Source organism: Chlamydotis macqueenii, chromosome 5 (assembly GCF_036417535.1).
Source record: "Chlamydotis macqueenii isolate bChlMac1 chromosome 5, bChlMac1.mat, whole genome shotgun sequence".
Taxonomy (NCBI): Eukaryota; Metazoa; Chordata; class Aves; order Otidiformes; family Otididae; genus Chlamydotis; species Chlamydotis macqueenii.
Window position 1 is genome coordinate 68094907 of NC_141560.1, and position 19631 is coordinate 68114537.

General features: G+C 41.5%; 1 protein-coding gene across 6 annotated transcripts in view; it reads right to left on the reverse strand.

Moving 5' to 3' along the window:
• The window catches only part of NAV2 (neuron navigator 2), a 220714-nt gene that overhangs the window by 45896 nt on the left and 155187 nt on the right, over positions 1-19631 (reverse strand). For all 6 annotated transcript variants that reach the window (XM_086748544.1, XM_086748545.1, XM_086748542.1 and 3 more), the window contains 3 exons: positions 8650-8788; positions 3664-3955; positions 2047-2749 (listed from right to left, as the gene is read on the reverse strand). In XM_086748544.1, the coding sequence (XP_086604670.1) occupies positions 2047-2749; positions 3664-3955; positions 8650-8788 (1134 nt within the window). The remainder of the gene's footprint in view (positions 1-2046; positions 2750-3663; positions 3956-8649; positions 8789-19631) is intronic.

The following is a 19631-nucleotide window of genomic DNA, read 5'->3' on the forward strand; positions in this document are numbered from 1 at the left end:
CGGAAAGGATGCTGCACCGTGGCACAAATGAAAAGACAACGCTGCCAAAGACAGTGTCTGGTTGACCTACAACCTCCTAACAAACGCCTCCAGAAGAGGATGTGGTCTGGAGAGCACTCCTTTCAGTCCAGAGAACATCCAACCTGGCAAGACAGTCACATCAATACAGAGATTAACTCTGGAAGGACATAGCCTACAAGGAGGGACATCTTACTCCTATCTACTGTCACTGACAAGAGACTGACGTATCTGAGCTGGCTCTCAGGTCGTGCACATCTCCCATTAACAGAAAAGTAGTGTTTTATGCACTGTAAAGCACAAGGGCCCAATTTAATAATAAAATGTATCAAGATAAATGATGGTTTCACTTAAGGGACATGTTGGATACATAATACTGGAGCTAAAGGGATTACTGAGAGAGCAGAGACAGGGCTCTCATTGCAGAATTACACAATTTCACTGTTTATGAGAACACAGAAGTTACTTATGTTCGAGAACTGCAGGCAAATCTACATCATTACTAAGGTATGGCTTCTAATTTATCGTGTAATATTAAAAAATTACAGAGCTGAGAGGAAATGCAAAAAAACGAGTGCAACTCATCTGACTATGAAAATTAAGCTAAAAATCTTTTCAACTCTCATTTTAGAAATCAGTAATAAACAGATGAGGTGAAATTCAACTATAGTGCATTTCAATACACGACTATTCAGTCAGTCTGATGAAAACTCAAGAGTGAAATTTTAAATCGAACAAGCAAACAGTTAAATTGAGCCTCAATGTCTTCTCTTTGATGTTTCACATGTTTCTAATGTAGTATTTCAATTACAAGGCTAGCAACGTGGCTTTCTAGCAATCAAAACCAATTTCCAATCAAATTTCAACATTAATGTGTTTGAGGCTTGCAACACTGAAAATCTGCATTTCTCAAGGGGCACGCTATAGAAAAGAAAGGTCTATTGGAGTTTTTAAGTAGCCATTGATGAAAATTAAATGTTTTAAAGGACATGGCTTATCTAATGACAACTAGGATTAAAATAAATGATATATTGTGAATCATCCTTCCATAGGCTCTTCGAATAAAACCACTCATCTAAAAACAAACAGTTTACAACTCTTTACAGCGTTGCCATCACAGCTTGCACTGGTGCTTCAGATGGAATGTGGCTTTCTCACATCACTGGAAGCAGGATGATGTAGCATAACTGTATGGGTATTATGGGTGCCAAGACAAAATGAAAAGCAAAAACACCGCAACTTGAAACAGACAAGCTACTCAATGTCAAATTAAATTGAAAAATAATGTTAACGGAACCTTTTACCAATATCAAGGCTTTGATGGACACTGCATCAACGAATTAATTCCTGACCAACTCAATGTTAATGTTAAAATAATGTGCGGGGTAGTGGTGGAGAAACAGAAGACAGATTTCTGTTTAAAGAAGTATTATTAAAATAAGAAAATTCAACTCCTTTTAGAGAGTAGCTTTACTTCGGGTTCTTCACAGAACAGCCTGATGTTGAGTCTCCCAACACACTGGCCTAATTCATGCATCTGAAAGATCCATCTGGGATAGGCATGTGAATCTAAGTATGGCAGGACAAAATTACATTGTTGTCATCACGACAACCTAAAATAACTCTCCTGTTGTCAACTTATAATTTCATCCACCACTGGAGTATTTCCAGGCTTGTTACATATACATTGGTGCAAGAACTCTTCAGTAACCTGCATGTAAGAAAACTCTTATTCTGCATGGATGCAGGTATGATTTTTGTAACAGAGAGACTTGTATCACAACTCCCAAACTTTCTGCCAGACAGGTTTTTTTTCCCAAACGTTAAATTTTTCCTGCTGTCGCATGATGTACTGAGTATTTACAACACAGGCCAATCTGTTCATGTGAAATTAAATGTAAATACAAGACCTTGATGAGGACACTAAACAGTAAGTGCTCCACAAAACACAGCCAGGCCTGGCTGGAAGAGTCTTGATCATTCAGCTCCAACTAACATCATCGCACAATCAACGAACTTATTGCCTACCTGCGCAAAGTGGGAGAGGCCACATCGGGGTACTTGGCTCCTTGCTGGTGGGTACTTTGAGCTCCGCTAGAAGCAGTCTGTGATGCAGGGTTCACTTTAACAGAATTACATGAGGCCACGCTTTCGTTGTCAGACGAAATCCCTTTCTCTTTATCAGTCTGATTGACTAATCCTGGCAGAGAGCTTCCAAGGATTACCTTGGCAGGCTCTCTCATTTTAGGGACAGGCAACCCGGCTGACTTGCTGCTTATATTGGAGTCTATGCTACTCGTGCTAGATCTATTCCCAGCTCCACTTCTGCTACTGGATTTACTGGGCCGGGGTAAACTACGATATTGAAGATTAGTTCGGGCACTAAGTGCTAAGTAGCCATCATCCTGGTTCTGGGAGCCATCAACACTAGTCTTCCGACCAGTGGTCCTACCCATGAGTCCAGATGACTTTGGGATTTTTCCCAGGGTAGCCGATCTACTGGTGATAGTTGCCCCACTGGCAGTGATTATAGTCATGCCAACGGCTGACCCACTCTGCTTCTTAAATCCAAATGTATTAGCATTAGCAGCAGTTGTTCTAGAGTTACTCGTGGGAAGCTTTTTGGATTCATCACCACTGCTGCGTCCTGCATCTGATGGGGAACGTTTAACATGTCCAGCTTTAGGAGATAGTCTACCCTTTTCTGATACCTTGGCGTCATCAGTTTTCCCTACAAAAATAGAAAAAGAATTCTAATATTTAATGACTTGAAAACATCAAGCAAATGATGAAACTCAAAGCAGCATGAAAAGCAAAAGCGTGTTAGCCACCAGAGTGTGGTTCAAACTTATGATCTAGTCTGCACTGAACTTACATGCCACTCTAGTGAGTTATACATGCAGACTTGCCAGAGAAAGTATGTGGTGTGTTTGCCCTCCAGAATATGAAAAGCAGAACAGTCTTATGTAATAGTGACAGATAAGGAAAAATGTTTCCCTCTGTAGCTACCACAGACTGATCCTTTTTTATCATTAGACAGAAGTAGTGTTAGGCCATTAGCATAATTTTCCTAAAATACATTGTTCAAGAAAGTATCGAACGTCAACTTTTTCATGTACAATTGCGTACACGATCAAGCAAGAGGAGAGGTATTAACTTATATTACTTGATTATGAAAATTATTCAATCAATTTTCATTCACACATCTGCAAGTCCTACGATCACTAATACATTAATAAGAAAATTCAGAACTAAATAGTGTTTAGTATAAATTAACATGCTGGTTTAGTATGGGGAAGAAAAAAAATCTCCTCAAACAGACATACTGTACGTTCTTAAAGTTAACTGTGACTTCAAAAGCTGAAATTATTTATTCTTCTTACAGCAATACTGTGCCCAATAAATAGTTGGCTTAAGACTAGAGTTGTCAGGAAAACAACTTTCACAGTGTACTAGTCCAAAATATGCATTTTAAAATGAACAGGAATAGAAATGCAGGCATACGAGACGCTGCATAGGTTAAAACAATACCTAAAAAGAAAGACAGGATTACCTGAAGTTCAGGTTCTGCCTCTGGAAAGTATTTAAACAGTTTTCATACCGAATACACTTTTTGGTTTGTTTATCTCTTACACCTTTTCTCACCTGTTCCAGGTGTCTTTAATGCGCCTGAGGTGGTTGAAGGTTTAGTCCTTGGTGTGGTAATGCCAACCTGAGCTGACATGCCCCGTCGCCAGGAGCCCGTCTGTGAAATAACAGTGTTCTTCCTACCAGAAGTGCTTTTATCAGATTCATCCGACACATCAGAGGGATTCCGCCTCCATTTTGAACCTGGCTCCATTTTTATGCCGCTATCGGATCCTCCGTCTGATTTCTTGACTTCATCACCGGACCACAAAGAATTCCGCTCAACCTGGGAATGCTTTTCTGCATCAGTCTAGGCAGATAAGGAATTGTAATACAACCGTCAGAGCAAGCCTTTCTTTTAAGAAGCTTGATAAATGAGAACCATCAAACTGATTAATCAAGCTCAGCAGTCATCTCTAAGAACCAACAAATATAACATGCCTTTGACAAAGAAACATCACAGCAAGAAATGAACGCCAGCAATGACACACTTTTTTAATACGCTAGGGAAAAAAAATACAAAAAACCATAACAGTCATGCCCCTTAGAATAAATAAAGAAAAAAAAATGAAAAAAATCCTGCTTGATTTATAAAGGACATATTAAGCTCCGTGACATTTATAATCCTCGATCTTGAATTTCTGATGAACCCTTTTACTACAATGCCAAAAAAACGTTTCAAATCTGTGCAGCCAGCTTTCCTTTGTTCTTGCTGCTTTCCCGTCTCTTGTCTGGCAATCTGATCTTTGGAGCATGAGGAGGCAGCTTTTTGAAAGATCTGAAGATGTGGAATGCTGTTTATTCTCATCTAACATATTAGAAGGACACCGAAGAACTAAAGAGAAATGAATCCCCAGTAACTTTCTAACAATACTCAAGTCTCACTTAAATGTACAAATTACATCAGTTTTTAATTCATATTCAACTCTCACAAACTGGTTTTCCTTATTCTGTGCACAGACTGACTGTGCTGCCAGTCTTTTAGCATAGAGAATTTTGCAAAGATCAACGTCAAATACTGAATTTTCTTATTAGCAAGTCTTTGCCAAATTCTCAGAAATGCTTAAGTTAAGTCTATTACCCTATATATATAATCCATTCCCCATACGTTAGCATTTTCTGCTGTTAATGATTACTCTTGCAGAATTCTACTTCTCCTGTCAAATGCTGTTGATTAATTTGGGCAAATTTTCTAACATCACAACCAGCTATTTTGTGATCAGGCACAAATGACAAATATCCATGCATCTGACCATGACCTGGATAAAAAAATTCACAGTTGAAGTGTTCTCCAGCCACCACAGAACTATGAATGAGATTGCCAGTTCAACACTTGGTTATGAAGCTCCCAAATAAGAGCTGGTGAATTTTGGTAAGATGTTGAGTGTCATCATCTCTTCACTGCAGCCTCAGTAGAAGATGAATATGCTCAGCACTGTGCAGTAGTTGAACGGTAATATAATTTAAAAGGAAATTATTTTAAATACTCCAAAGCATTATAAAACCCACAGCCTTTTATTCCAGCTGGATAATCAGAAAAACATAGCACAGGAAAGGACACATGATAATTCAGCATGCTTTCAGCAAAATGCTGTATTTTATTTTTAAGTTCCTGAAGTATGTTTCAAGTTTATGCCTCTTCTCTTCTAACCAGACCATATCACTAATATTAAAGAATCTGGGTGGGGAGTGGGGGTGTGTGTCTTAATTTCCACTGCTTACTGTAACTAATTTTTCTTTTTTAAGCCTGAAAAACTAGTCTAAGCCATCAGTATGTGAAAGCTGACACCACCATCACAATGGTCTTTCTTCAGGCACGTGAAATGATCTATCGTCCTACCTGTCTCTAAAATCGTAGTTTCATGCAAATGTCTCCCACGTTTACAGATGTTGGAAGAGAGCACGGGCAAGAAGTAACAAACAATCAACCAACAAAACCACCTCATCATCAGCCCTCACGTGCTCTCATTAGTGTCTTTCTTCAAGTACCTTGTCTGGAATTGCTTATTTACACCGTTAGTGTTCAAGAGCAAGAAATATATCTATTCGCTGGTAAAGGGCTTACTCTAGTTTTGGTTGACTATGAAACGTTCCTGTACCTTCTACTTCTCTCCTCCTCTACATCTGCAGGAACAGTACAGTCTCAACAGAGAGAAGGGCACTACAAGAAGTCTTCTACCTTTGCCCTCTTCCATTTCATTCCACTACGACACCCACAGCCAAAGTAGCCTTTGAAATGCTGCGCATCCACCCTTGAAGCTCTCTGGCCAGAGAAGTTTCTGTTTAAGGGTAAACACTGAGAACAGCACAGAAACATGACTAAGGAATCAAAACCAAAACACAGTGAAACCTGGATTTGAGACTGCAGCTGCCTGAAAGGCCTGGAGTGGGTGAAAGTGGAAATACTCTTTGCTGGAGGTCATGGCAAGACATAGCAAGCATGAGCTGGGAGAAAACCTGACTTCCAGCTGAGCTGGGAGTGCAGTAACCACCAGGTTCTCAACTTATTCCTCCAGTTTTGTAAATCCACTCACGAAGCTGTGAACAGACCAAACCCACCTTTGCTCCAATCAAATTGAGAATTCATCTTGATCCAACAGCTTAAAAATGTTGCTGTTCTCTATGTAAAGGAATGGTTTCCTTTCCATTTTATGAACTTTTTAGCATTACATGAATAAGTTTATTATTACTTGCTCTCTTCCACCTTATTTCAGTTAAATTAGTTATTTTCAAATGCCCAACCAGGTCTCAATTTCTCCTTATCGTATGTGTATGGTATGACCTTAAAGGCTTACTATATGCAGTGCTATACTAAAAGGTGTAAGTCGATACTGTGCAATGTAAGGAAAAAAAATATCAGGGCTCCACAAGTTGCATACCTACATTAAGTGGTTTGGCATTTGGCATAATCAGAGCAAGACATGGGATCATGGTAAGACAAATTCTGGTTTCCATCACTAGCTTGCTCAGAACCAACTTGAGAAAACCTTCACAGCACTGTTACAAAAAGGGGCTACAACTATGATATCTATGAAGATGGAGCCAATGTCATATTTGGGTCCTGCTTTTCAAAGATGGAGAAACTACAGCTTCTGGAGAATGGGGTAATCAGAAGCTCTGAAAATCAGTTTCTTAGCAGAGACTTTTCTTCTACTGCAAGCATATCTTCTTCCTTTGCAGTGACGATTCTGAATAAGTTACTGATTTTATCAACAGACACCAACATGTTCGGGCTCTCACCCTTTGATGTTGCTGTATTATTTGTCTGGACTCCCAGCTGCACATGCATTAGCTTCAAGCTCCCTCTTTAATTATCTGAAATCCAACTTCTGTACCATCTCAAAAAGACGTGGCAGAATCAGAGCAGCTTAGAAGTTAAGTGCCTACTATTTAGGAGCACCAAAGCAGTGGATACCCTGAGAAGAGAAGTCCACATCCCTCTGCAGACGTCTGCCAGTCTTTTGTGGCTCACCGCATAGGGGAATACAAATATTGTCAGCCATCTAAATGGAGGAGAGAAGCAGATCACAGACATACACTACAAAACTGCAAACAGCTTGTGTGTCTTAGCTCCCAGCTTCCTCTTCTAATGGCTACGCTCTACTGTCTGGACAAGCTTCAGTGGATTTTCTTCTGGTGTATGTCTGCACTCTCTCAGACGCCGTAAGAGTTATGGAGGAGGAAAAGGAGTTCCTCAACACAGATTTTGATCTCTCAGAGGTGTTTCCAAGAATCTGATCCATCAGAAGACAGAAATCAAATGAATTTCTTTTTTTTCCCTTAGGTTAATGTTTAATCATGTCTCTCTTTTTCTTCATTTTTTCCCAACAGTATTACAATGTCGAGACAGTAACAACTGTCAAAAAATACTTCTAGTTGTCTACATTACTCTCTCAGTTACGTACTGAAAAACACACTTTACAAATCTTAACTCCTCTCAGCTTGTATGGGACTTGTATTCGCCGTTTCGAGCAATCGCTGATATGCAACCAGAGGCCAACCGGAAATCTTTAATGTAGGCAACAAATACGTGCTTCATGGCAAGGGAACAGAGTGTAATACATGCTTGCACCACAGTCCTGTAGGCAGAGTAACACTTCACAGCAACCACACATCTAGGTGAAAACTGGTATTAAAAACAGATTTAGGGTCTTGTCATGAAAAGGACTGGGAAGGAATAAAAAAAAAAAAAAAAAAAGAAAGAAACAGGAGGTGGTCATACCTACATCCCTCTCCTCTACCTGCTGCATCCCGGTTGCTTTGATACACACCACCCGCGTCCCTCGAGTAGGCGGGTGTACAAAGAACAAAGCTGGACTTCTTAGTCCTGCACTTTTCCAAACAAAATTCTATACAACTGGGGGAAAAAGCAGTTTATGTTACTGCGAATCTCTGTATTATGGAGTCTAATTGACAAATGAAGAACTGCTGGATACCTTCACTTGTTTTACCCTCCTTGGATGTGTGGTGTCTGAGCACAAAACGTACACGTATGCTGCTGATGGACGTAAGATTTATCCTCCTACAAAATGCTGCCAAAAATAGAAATCCTGCAGTAACCTGCAGCCCTGGAAGTTTAAAATAATCTATTTCATTTGCCTAGCATGCTTACATTTCCGATGGAAGTCTAAATAATCTTTAAACCTTCACCTTGACTTAATTAAATTCTATTCTTTAGGAAAAAAAAAAATCTTTTCTAAAGCTAAAAAAAATATAAATAAATATCCCATCTACTAATGCACGTGTTCTGTACAGCAGCGCTGCTAGGAAGGCAGAAGCCATTTGCTGCCACACCACCACAGCAGAGATGCCACGGATTCCACACACAGAGGAAATATTCATAAATACCACGTACAATAAGGAGGTTACTATTGCTTGACATTGCCTTTTCAGCGATACCATCTGTACTATGTGTTCAAGTTCATCCAACTTAAAACAATTACACTCATTGCACAGAGAAAATAATAAGTACCAATGTTAGCTTGTCTAAACCAGAAATCTTACCTGCGCTTCTAAGTTTTTGCGGGAGGAGGCAGGTGTGTTGGCGTAGGAGCTGATGGAGGAGCTAGTGTTAATGTCATCAGTACTGAGATTATCTATGGTGTCACTGATCCCGCTGCTGACAGAGCTGCTGTCATCCCAGCTGGAGAAAAAGCACAACAAAGGCAGAAAATAAGGATCAAAAGACAAAACATCATTCAAAAGGAAAAGTATTATTTCTACAAGTCTTATCCTACCTGCGGCTGCCAAATGAAAACAGTCTGCTCATTTTCCTAACTTATCCTCCTTGCACTTCTACTCTAAATTCCTACAGCTCACTGACTACATGGTTGCCACAAACTCTAATGCAGCCAGTAGCACCAATGACACAACTCCTGCGGACTCAACTGAAAATTTATATGAGTAAATAAACTTTACGGTGACCCCTGAAACTTATGCCTGCATTCCCAGAGCAGGGGAAGGTGGTGGTAAGAATGCATCTCTGAGTAGGTGTAGCACTGACTTGCGAAGCTGTAACACAGAGATGATACTGAAACGCAAGGAAAAAAATCATCCTGAAGCAATCTTTTGTACTTGGTTGTTACACAGATCTGGATCTACCATTAACAACATCACTGGTCTCAGAAATTTTTAGTAATTGGAAGTTCAGTTGTTGAAATGGCACATAACCCTCCTGAGCTGTACCACACTCATTTTCAAGGAGATAGGTTAACAGTTTACTATTCAGGACGACTGTCTTCCAGTGTGTTACAGCTTCATTTCCCAGTAAATAGCAAACACATAACTGGAAGTTTAGGACACAGGAAGCACCAACAACAATGTCCACGCCTGAAGCAATCCGAGTGTTAAGATAGAATCCAAATGATCTAAAAGTCAAGCCAGATGCTCCACTCTTAAAATGCCCTTAAAAGTAAGCCGCTTAAGCAAGAGATTTATAAATTGGATTACAAGTGCTCCATCTCCAAGAACAATAAAGCTGGGATTGAAACGCTGTCCTGTAAGCAGCTCTGCGAAGACACTTCAGTCCACTGACGGATAACTACTGCTGAAAATGCATAAATACATATTTCATAGACCATTTGCAAAATCTAGCAGTAAGAGCTCATCTCTTGGCAGTTCTCTAGCTATTTATCATGACAGCCTCAGATTTTGGGAGCTCCGGACTCTCTTCCCCATTGCGTTTCTGTTTGCTATACAAATTTGTAACAAACAGACTGCAGTGCGTTTTTTGACAGTAGCATGGAAGCCATTCACAAACTGATATACTGGATATTTAATATATGCATTTAAAATTGAACTGTGTGCTAGGTAATTGAACTATGTCAAGAAGGGCAATCTGTGTCTGGTTGCTTGACTTTTATTCATAGCTTCACCACTGACTTACTACGTGGCCTTACTATGTAACCTTTGGCAACTTCGAAATGAAAAGTATTTCATTTTTCTCACTTAGAGTTACAAAAAACTACTCGTACACAGACTCGAACAAATGTTTAGCACTTTTTAATTGCTTTTTTTTCTTACTTGGGAATATTTTCTTCACCCACAACTACGTAAGGCCTTGCAGGGAACCAAGCACAGCTCAACCAGCAGCACCATTTGTGGAACCACGTGAACAGCAGCGGCCATGGGGACACGCTCCTCTGCGTGCCTGCAGGAAGGGTTATCGCTCACAGCTGCTGCTGCTTTGTTCCCAGTTACGTTCCTCATCAATCTGCCAGCAGCGGCCTTTGTGCCAGTTCTCCTCGTATCACTGCAGACAAGGCCAGCTGGGAAGCTCAGATCAACATTTTCAGTAAGCCAGACTGATTTTCACCTTCGGGAAATTTGGGAGTGCTCAGCCACACTGGTCTGCTGGCAGGGGACAGGGATGGGCACCAGAACCAACCGCTGACCTCCGCTGCGGGCTCCGTTTCACGAAGCCTTAAGGTGGCCCTTCATCTGGTGTCCTTCAGCTGACAAAACCAAGTTCCTGCCAGTTCTGATTGACTTCCAGGAGTGCCCCGGCTACAGGCAAGGTCCTGGCTTTGGAGAAAAGATTTTCCAAACACTATTTCATAAACCCACAGACACTCCAGCTTTCCCGGTAGTGCACGGTGTTGGTGATGCTACAACTTAAAGGAAAGCTATTTTTTTTTCCTAGATTTGCCTTCACCTGGATATTTTTAAAGAGTAATCTGCTGTAATGCAAAATAGAAGTACATGTCAAAACAAAACGCCATACATGATGTGAGACTCACTGAGCCTGAGAAAACCAGCCAGCCAGATCCTACACAACAGATTTGTTTGCTGTTTTTATTTTCCAAAATCTTCTCTATCATGACTGAATGAAAGATGAGTTGACCATAGAAAGAAATTCACTGAACCTAAAGGGCAGGGGAGAATATAATATTCCCCTCCTCCCAGTGCCCAGTATGGAAAAACTGAAAACATAGAAAAGGATTGAAAGACTTCTTTGAAGTATCTTTTTTTTTTTTTTTTTAGATCAGGCAATTAAATATTATAATGCAGAATATTGAAATCTATATTACTTCTCAATATCAGTTTGGAAAAAACAGGCCCTATAACTGATATTTACTTCTATTTCAAAACCTATAACATAAAGCAATTACAATTCCTAGATTTTATAAGTCTATAAATACGGTTACAAAACAGTTATTAGACTAACTGCATAAAGGAATATGCTCACTTTCCAAAGTCTTGTGTAGCAACTAACTTCTTATTTTCTATTTCTGAACCTAGAATAAAATCCTAATAACAATAGCAATGTCATATTTTCCATGTTGAACAGTGTCATTTCCTTCTTATGCAGATAAGGCACTGCCCCCTCGCCATCCCCCAAATACAATACTCATCTTCTGTGTGACTGACAGTTCCTTTCCAGCGTACAGAAACATTACATTTAAAACCATGCACCATTCTTAAACTACCACAGGCATCAGCATCTAAAGAATGCGTCTAATGTTAATCACAAGTAGTTTTACTGGCACCAGCCAGTCCTGTTGACTCCAGTTGGGCAATCTAAGGCATTATGGAAATACCTGAGTGCCCTTCTGAACCGGGACACGTGCCTAAGGACAAAGGTAGAAACATGCACCTGAATACATTGATGGTTGTGGCTTCCCCTTCGATTTATCCTGGGCTTTAAGTCTTTTACGTTCTGATGGAAACGATGAACAACTCAAACTCTGTATTTTCAAGTTTACTAATCTGTTATGAAATCAAAACAGATTAGCTGTTCTGAGGTCCAAAGACAGATGTCTAGCATTTTGGCTGCCAGAAGCTATGCAACACAGCTCTTGCAGGCACGCTGGTGACGCGAAGCAAGGACACCGATGCGCATGGCTGTTCTGACAAGGTAAGATGCCGTGCCAGCTAAAACCAGACAGCTCAGGTTTAGCTTTATTTAAAAAATCATTTCAGTAGCAGGGCGGGAGAGGTCAGTCTCTAGCTATAAGAACAATGGGATGTAAGAGAACAAGAGAACACAACATCTTAAGAAATTTAGAATAATTTTGAAAATCTACATTAAAAAATTATTGATGTTACCCTTTGGAGTAACACTAGAGACAGTTTTAATGCAAGTGAGATATGCACAGAATTCTCTGAACTCTGTAAATTAGATGCCAATGCAAGCAGCTTTATGAGCATACAACATATACTGCTAAAAAGCACCGCAATTAAAAGCACAGGTACTGCTTAACTTGCTAGCAGCCATCCATCACACTAAAAGCTCTTCCCCCCAAGAAGCCCATCACACTGTATCTGGTGTAATAAACAACAGCACAGGACACGCCGCTCCGTGTCCGTATCTGACACGGGTGAAGGTGTCGCCTCTTGAGAGGACAGCATCTCTTAACAAACTGAGGTATCACCTCTATTTCACATTGTTCTTGAAACAACCCCAAGCCCTCCACATATATGAGTTCACTTTTACCTTGATCCAGTGCCTTGATGGTTGAAGTCAAAAGCAAGGAAGCAGAATGGGGAATCTAACAGCCCTAATTACCGTTTTCTTGGCTCCCAGAGCCAAGATAACATCTTTGTAATTTAGCTGGTGCAATTAATAATTTCTGATGTCAGCAAAAGTCTACTCAACCATAACCTGAAGCTGAAATGTTTGGGCTTTCCTTTCTCTATTTGATCAATCACCTGAAACTTTACTTGGCTTGCTGAAAATTACAAAAAAAAAAAAAAAAAAAAAAAATCTTAAGTGTATTATATATGAAAATTATACAACCACCCACTTAAAAACCGTCACCATTGCCACTTAAAAACTATGAAACCAAGCACCCGAAGCTCCCTCCTCTCCCTCCCCACCTCAGCCTGCTCGCCCTAACGCGACAAACAACCTTGCCGCTGTAGATGGCCCACAGACAGCACCAGGTCACCTACTCCAAGATGTTTTTTTGAAACAGATTTGCAAAGCAGTTAGGCTCAGACTGGTATTTTTCCACAATCTATCAGCGCTTTTCCATCTTGCATAATCATCATCCACGGATTTGGCTTTTCTTCGTCAACTTGGACAAACAATGGGTTTTTACCATCCTGCAACCCTCAGGACAGGCCCTCTCACTGCAGAAACGTTCTCTATTTGCAAGTTCAAAGCAAAGGAGTTACTAAAATCCTACTAAATAAAGCTATTGTTTAAAGGCTGAAAATGCACCCTTTCTCTGAGGATGGGTGTGGATTTTAACTTTGCTGGATCTTCAGTCAAAACCAAAATTACAATGAACTGCTGAAAAATACATTTGTCCAAGACAGGGCCTTGGGGCTCTACAATATTTCAAGTGGAAACATGGTAATTATCCTCTTCTACCTAAAAATTTAACTATTTATGAGTTGATAGGAGAACAAAAAAAAAAAAAAAGTCAAGGTGTGAAATAATTGAAACTTCACAGTATCTTCAAAGAATTAAATGGAAAAAATAAAAAAGTCAGAAAAATGTAAATGTGCTATAAAGTGAGATACTAAATACTGTGGTTTCCACTGTTTTCTTCTGGGATTTCCTACAATACTGACATCACTGCATGAGAAATCCAAAAACCATATACAGACCCTTGCATGGTTTTCCTTTCAAATTGTTATGAAAGGAGACAAATAACTGTTCGCAAAAAATGGATGGAAATTACTTCAAGAGAAGTGAATTTAATTAATGTATCTTACGTGGTTATTAATCACTCACCTGCTCCATGTCTTCAGTTACTCTCTTTTTATTACATCTCATTATAGGTATTTTAAAATAAACCACTCTGTTTCTAACCAAAGGTGGAGCCCAGGGCCAGGACTGTTACCTTGAAACACTTTGTAAAGCAAGATCATGACAAGTGAAAAGTAAACCAGGCAAAATGAATACAGAGCATTTCCAGCTGTTCTTTCTGGAGCAGAATCTAATCCTTACGATGACATTTTCTGGTGCAGAGTTAAACTGCTTTACGGGTGCTGTGAGCTACTCAGACGTTTTCATGTTTAGCGACTATTGGGTTTATCGCCAACAAGCTGAAACGAAGCTCTCTGTCAAGCTCTGTCTAGAATTCATCCAAGATAACACTTTGGGGTTTGCATTCAAAATACCTATTTTTAGAAGAGAATAACTCTCAGAAGAAAAGTATCAATTAGTGTCAGAAAAGGTTGGGTAGAAGCTAGAAAACTGCACATGCTCTTTTCATTTAATCTTTTTATATCAGTGCTAATAACCTCATAAAAATAACACTGGGTTTTATTTTGTCCCTTAAAATCTCACCAGGAATTTGACCAAGCCATTGTCAAACTTCAAGTGAACACAGCTGAGCGCACACACATAGGAGCTGCTAAACCCAGCTAATCTCAGGGAGTTTACCATTTGAAACACCTTAAAGCTTCGTGAAAGCCATCTGACTTTCTACTCAAACTCCCCATCTCCTGCTCTGAAGCAGAAATTCCAATGGCACCTTCTTCATCTGCTCACACTTTGCTCAGAGTCCCTTCAGTCACTAAAGGCAGCAGCCAGCACAAGCGCATTCAGTTGTAAAATACTCGACTGGTGGAACTTGTTTTCTTGGCCATTGTTCACCACAATGGTTCCTCTGGCATTACAGGGCCTCAGGGAAAGGCAAGAAACCAGGGCAAGGCACTGCCTTTGACCCAAGTGCTGGGGGAACACAAATCTCAGCAAGGTCTGAAAAACTGAGTGTAAAAAACTCCAAAAGCAGCTACCAACCCTTTTTTTCCCGCACTCACGATCCACAAATCATATTTTTGGTGTCCCCTCCATTTACTGTTCTGTCTGAGGACTGTCTGTGTTTACAAACCAGTTTACAGACCAGCCTTGGTGGCACCTTCACCTCCCTGCTTTGAAGGCCATGGGACTGATACTCAGCCCTGATCATTTTCATACCACTCCAGCGGCTCCAGCTGATTTGTACCAGTGAAAGCCGGAAAGAAAAGTCAGTGTCTCCACGGGACAGTGTCTTTTAGGGAACTGGAGCTGTTCAGTCGGGAGAAGAGGAGGCTGAGGGGAGACCTTATTGCTATCTACAACTCCCTGAAAGGAGGCTGTAGCCAGGCGGGTGTTGGTCTCTTCTCCCAAGTAACAAGTGATAAGAAGAGATGAAATGGCCGCAAGTTGCACCAGGGGAGGTTCAGATGGGATATCAGGAAAAATCTCTTCACTGAAAGGGCCGTCAGGCACTGGAACAGGTTGCCCAGGGAAGTGGTGGAGTCACCATCCCTGGAGGTGTTCAAAAAACGTGTAGATGTGATGCGTAGGGACATTATTTAGTGACGGACTCGGCAGTGTTAGGTTAATGGTTGGACTCGATGATCTCAAGGGTCTTTTCCAACCAAAACAATTCTATGATCCATATCACAATAAGGTCAGTGTTCAATCTTAGTTGTTATTATGTTAAAAAAATATGCTTTATTTGTTATGCCTTTGTTTCCAAGACAGTAAGAAGCACAGAGAAAGGCCTTCTAATGAAAGCCAGAACTCCTTGTTTATGTACTGGTGCTCCCCAGAACACAAACCCCTGTGGAACGTACAGCCTGCGTGTGACAGCGGTGAACCAAGCACATCCACAGAGGTCAAGCCAAAGCTGCTGCGGATGCTGCGACAGACGATGCACTGTCCCAGCTTCCTGCCCTCCTCCTGCAGCGAGGGAGCATGACAAAGATCTAGACATGCCTTCTCCTCCCTCTCGGCCAGGTCCCAGCCCAAACTGGCAGGCTGAGAAGGTGCCCTGCCCAAGGGATGGAGAGTGATGATAAACAAACACCAGATCTTGTGGGTTTCTTCCCCCTGCCTTTACTTCCCAGTTTATCCCTTCCTCTCCCTCAAAAGCAGGTACCTTTGGGATCACATCACCTCCTAGTATGACGACACTATTTAAGTTAGGACTTAAAAAAGGCGTGGCACTTACTGAAAGCACTGACAGGGTTTCTGACACCCATCTCCCACCTGCCCGCTCCTCCAGCACCGGACTGAGTTGGTGAGTGCTCAGCAGCTCACCAGCGGTTACTCGTACCCAGCAGCCGCCTTCACCAAAGGCTCCAAAACAAAATAAAACTGGGCTTAAACAGCAAGCAGAAAAATAATAGATTAGCTAAATTCTTACAAGACTGACGTATCTAAAACGTGGAAGGAAAGGAATGAAGAGTAGTAGAGAAACAAAAACACACAACAAGGACTTAATTCCCTGCTGCTGGTGGCAAGACTGGTGGGGCTGGACCCACCTGCCCCTGCGGCCACTTGCCCACCCACTCCCTCCAGCACAAATGGCCAACTGGGAGCACTGGGCAGCCCCACCGACGGAAAGCTGGCAGGTAAGAGTCCGGCTCCCTCGCTTTCCAGTCTTTTTTTAACCCCTGCGGATGTTGTAACTCCACTAACGCAAACCTTGCAAGGTCTGCAGCTGTAGCCCCCAGCAAGAAATGCGCAGGCATAAAGTGAGTGATAGGCACGAAGACTTGAAGCAATTCACAGCCACTGCTGAGGTTCTGCCTTACTCAGAATTACACCGCAAAGCTCCTGCATCAATTGATGCAGGGAAAAAATCAGTGCATGGCAAAACGCCAATTTTGCACAGAACTGCTCCTCTCTCACACAGCACTGCCAGCCGCAGCTAAACCCACGGAGATAAAGATAACGTGTACGCTTGCATGCTCTTACCCCACCAGAAAGAAAAAAAAAAGGAGAATCCCACACCATTTTCTTCCTGAACGCGTTACAGCCCGCTGCCGCACGGCTGAAAGCTCAACTTGGCAACAGGAGGTGTAAATTTGATCACAGCACTGTCCCTCGGGAAGCTACACCACCGAAAATCACCCATCCCTCATTACCACAGCAGTGATTTATCACATGGACACATAATGACGTGAAATAATTTATTCTTTGGGATACAGAGATGTGTGGAAGGTGTCAGCTACTATCAGTTTTGGAAGGAGGTTTTTTTTTTTCCCCTAGCAGAACTGCAGCATCCTAAGTAGCACCAATAAATCCTGGTCCATGCCAGCCTTCACAATTAGGTTTATTTGCAAAAAAAAAAAAAAAAACAACAAACAACTGCAAAAGGGGGAAAAGATGTTCTAACCTCACTCAGGCATATCAGGAAGCCGACAGAAATTTGCACAGGAGCGCAAATAAAACTTATTATGACCTAAAAAGCTCCGGGCAGGGATTTGGCCCCAGCGAGCCTCCCAAACGCCTTTGTCTCCCTGCAGTGAGCTCATTCCCAGAGGTTCCTCCTGGGCACAGAAAGCAAACTTTCCGGGCTAAAACACTACAAAGCCCCCCGGTTTGGCGAGGCTAAAAGACTGTAACAGCAGCGGAAAGACAGCCGGTGAGATTGCAGCCTCTGGGACAGTAGTAATTAGTCAGTAAATCTCACAGGATCCTGAGGTAAAGCCAGAAAAAAAAAAAAAAAAAAAGAAAATACAATAATAGCTGTCAGTTCTCACATACGGCATTGCCTATTATGTTATTCAAATATTGGGTATCTACTAAAAATATACTGATTTCATGTAGCGCTCCAAGTGAAACAGATGGTGCAGGGAGCAAACTTCTCAGGTTTACCCCGTCATCTCCTGGGCTCCCACTGCTGCCAGCATTTCAAAAGCGAAACCTGCTCACGCAAAGCTCTAACCCAACGCGCTCGCCTGCTTTCAAAACTGCAAAATATCTCTTACCTCGCAATATTCCCCGGCCAGAGCACTTCACCACCTTGCTGCCCATGAAGAATTCCAGAAAAGGGGCTCAGATTTATTTTGCAGGTTGATACCTTCATGAGGCTACCATCCAACACCGCCCCCCTAAATAAAACAGCTTGTAACTTGGCTATCTGGGAAGAAACTCGGAAAAAAAAAAAAAAAAAGTTGGAGCGAGGTTGTTTTCCAGCAGAGTCCTCAACACTCAGCAGCTCTGAAAGACACTGGAAAGTAAAGCCTAGCTGGAAGGTGATCATCAGAAACTTCCCCTGGAAAGAAATCTGATCCCTCCACAAAATTAACCTCTGAAGTGCTGAAAAAGTGAGAGGTCAAGACTTTCTGCTGGGACTAGGTCATCTGTGAAAAGCTGTAACCAGGCAGACTGGGTGCCTCCGGATCACATTCCGTATGGGATGAAGGAAAAGCTCGTGTCAGCAACCCTGTACTTGGAGGTACGAAAGGACAGCATTTGATCCCAGCCAAAAGCCTGCAATCTGCGAGAGCGTATTTCCCACTCCGCTTTTACAGAGGGATTCAACAACGGGGCCGCTGAAACAACTGCAGTTTTATGAGAATGTAGCTGGAGACATACCTCAAATGTTTTAATAGATAAAGGACTTGGAATACTGCAAAACACAATTTTTTTTTTTTTGGGGGGGTGGGTAGAAAAACATTTTCAACACTGAAAATGCCGATTTACCCACTGGTATCCCCAAAAAAGACCTCATAAAACTGGGACAAGATATGCAAGCTTTCTCTGAGTAGGGATTAAACACATTAATCCTTATTTATAGTTGTAAAGTATTACTTACTACTTCCTTTTATTTCAAGAACAATAGAGACAGGTATTTATACATATTTATATGTATTTGGTTGATAAAAGAAATATAGTTGTTAGCATTCAAAACTTTTATTTTAGCCTAATATACTTTCTGACGTGATTCTTCCCAGGTCTCTGCATTCTGCCATACACGTGAGATTTTTTTATTCTAATAGGGGAAGTTACATCAGCTCTATTTACCATGGGTAGTAGTGCTCAAAGGCGCTAATTACCTTTACGCTAGATGCTGCATGAACATAACTCGTAAACATTAGAAAACCCGTAAGACAGCGAGAACGTGTAAGCTCTAAACATTAGAAAACGTCTAAGACAGTGAGAACTGGAAAGCTGGTCACTTATAGCCCACGTAGACTCATAACTCATGAAGTCTCCTGCGTGCTAAAGGGCACAGAGCAGGAAACGATACACGCACCCCAAAAAAGAGAAATATCAGAAATACAAGAGGAATGGTAATAATAACATTATGATGGAAAACCCAGTGGTGTCGGATAGCCATGACCAACTGGGCATGGAAGGCAGCACTGGAGCTTGGAGTAGAAGACCATTGCGAGAGGTCAGGGAGCCCATGGGTGGATGAAAAACCAAGGGACTGGTTCAAGGTCACTGCGAGCAGAATGGAGCCGGGGGGGGAAAAGCTACAAGTAGATTTGTGAGGGATCTGGGGACAAGGAGTTGGAAGAGGAGAACCAAGGTTAGCGGTGAGGTCTGCGGAGGTGGTCCGAGGCTGAACAGAGATACCCATCAGATGTAAAGCCACGGTGTGGAGAAGATGAACTTGACAAACAAGTGAAAGTCAGGGAAGTGGACTGCAAAATGGAGAAAACAGATTAGGAAAAAAAAGTCTGAGCTCGTGCAATTAAGAGCGTATTGCAGTAATAAGCACAAGGCGGAAAGATTAAATTCAAGACAGAGCCTATAATTTTTATATTTTGTTACTTAAATGGGGGGACACACAAAACACTGACTC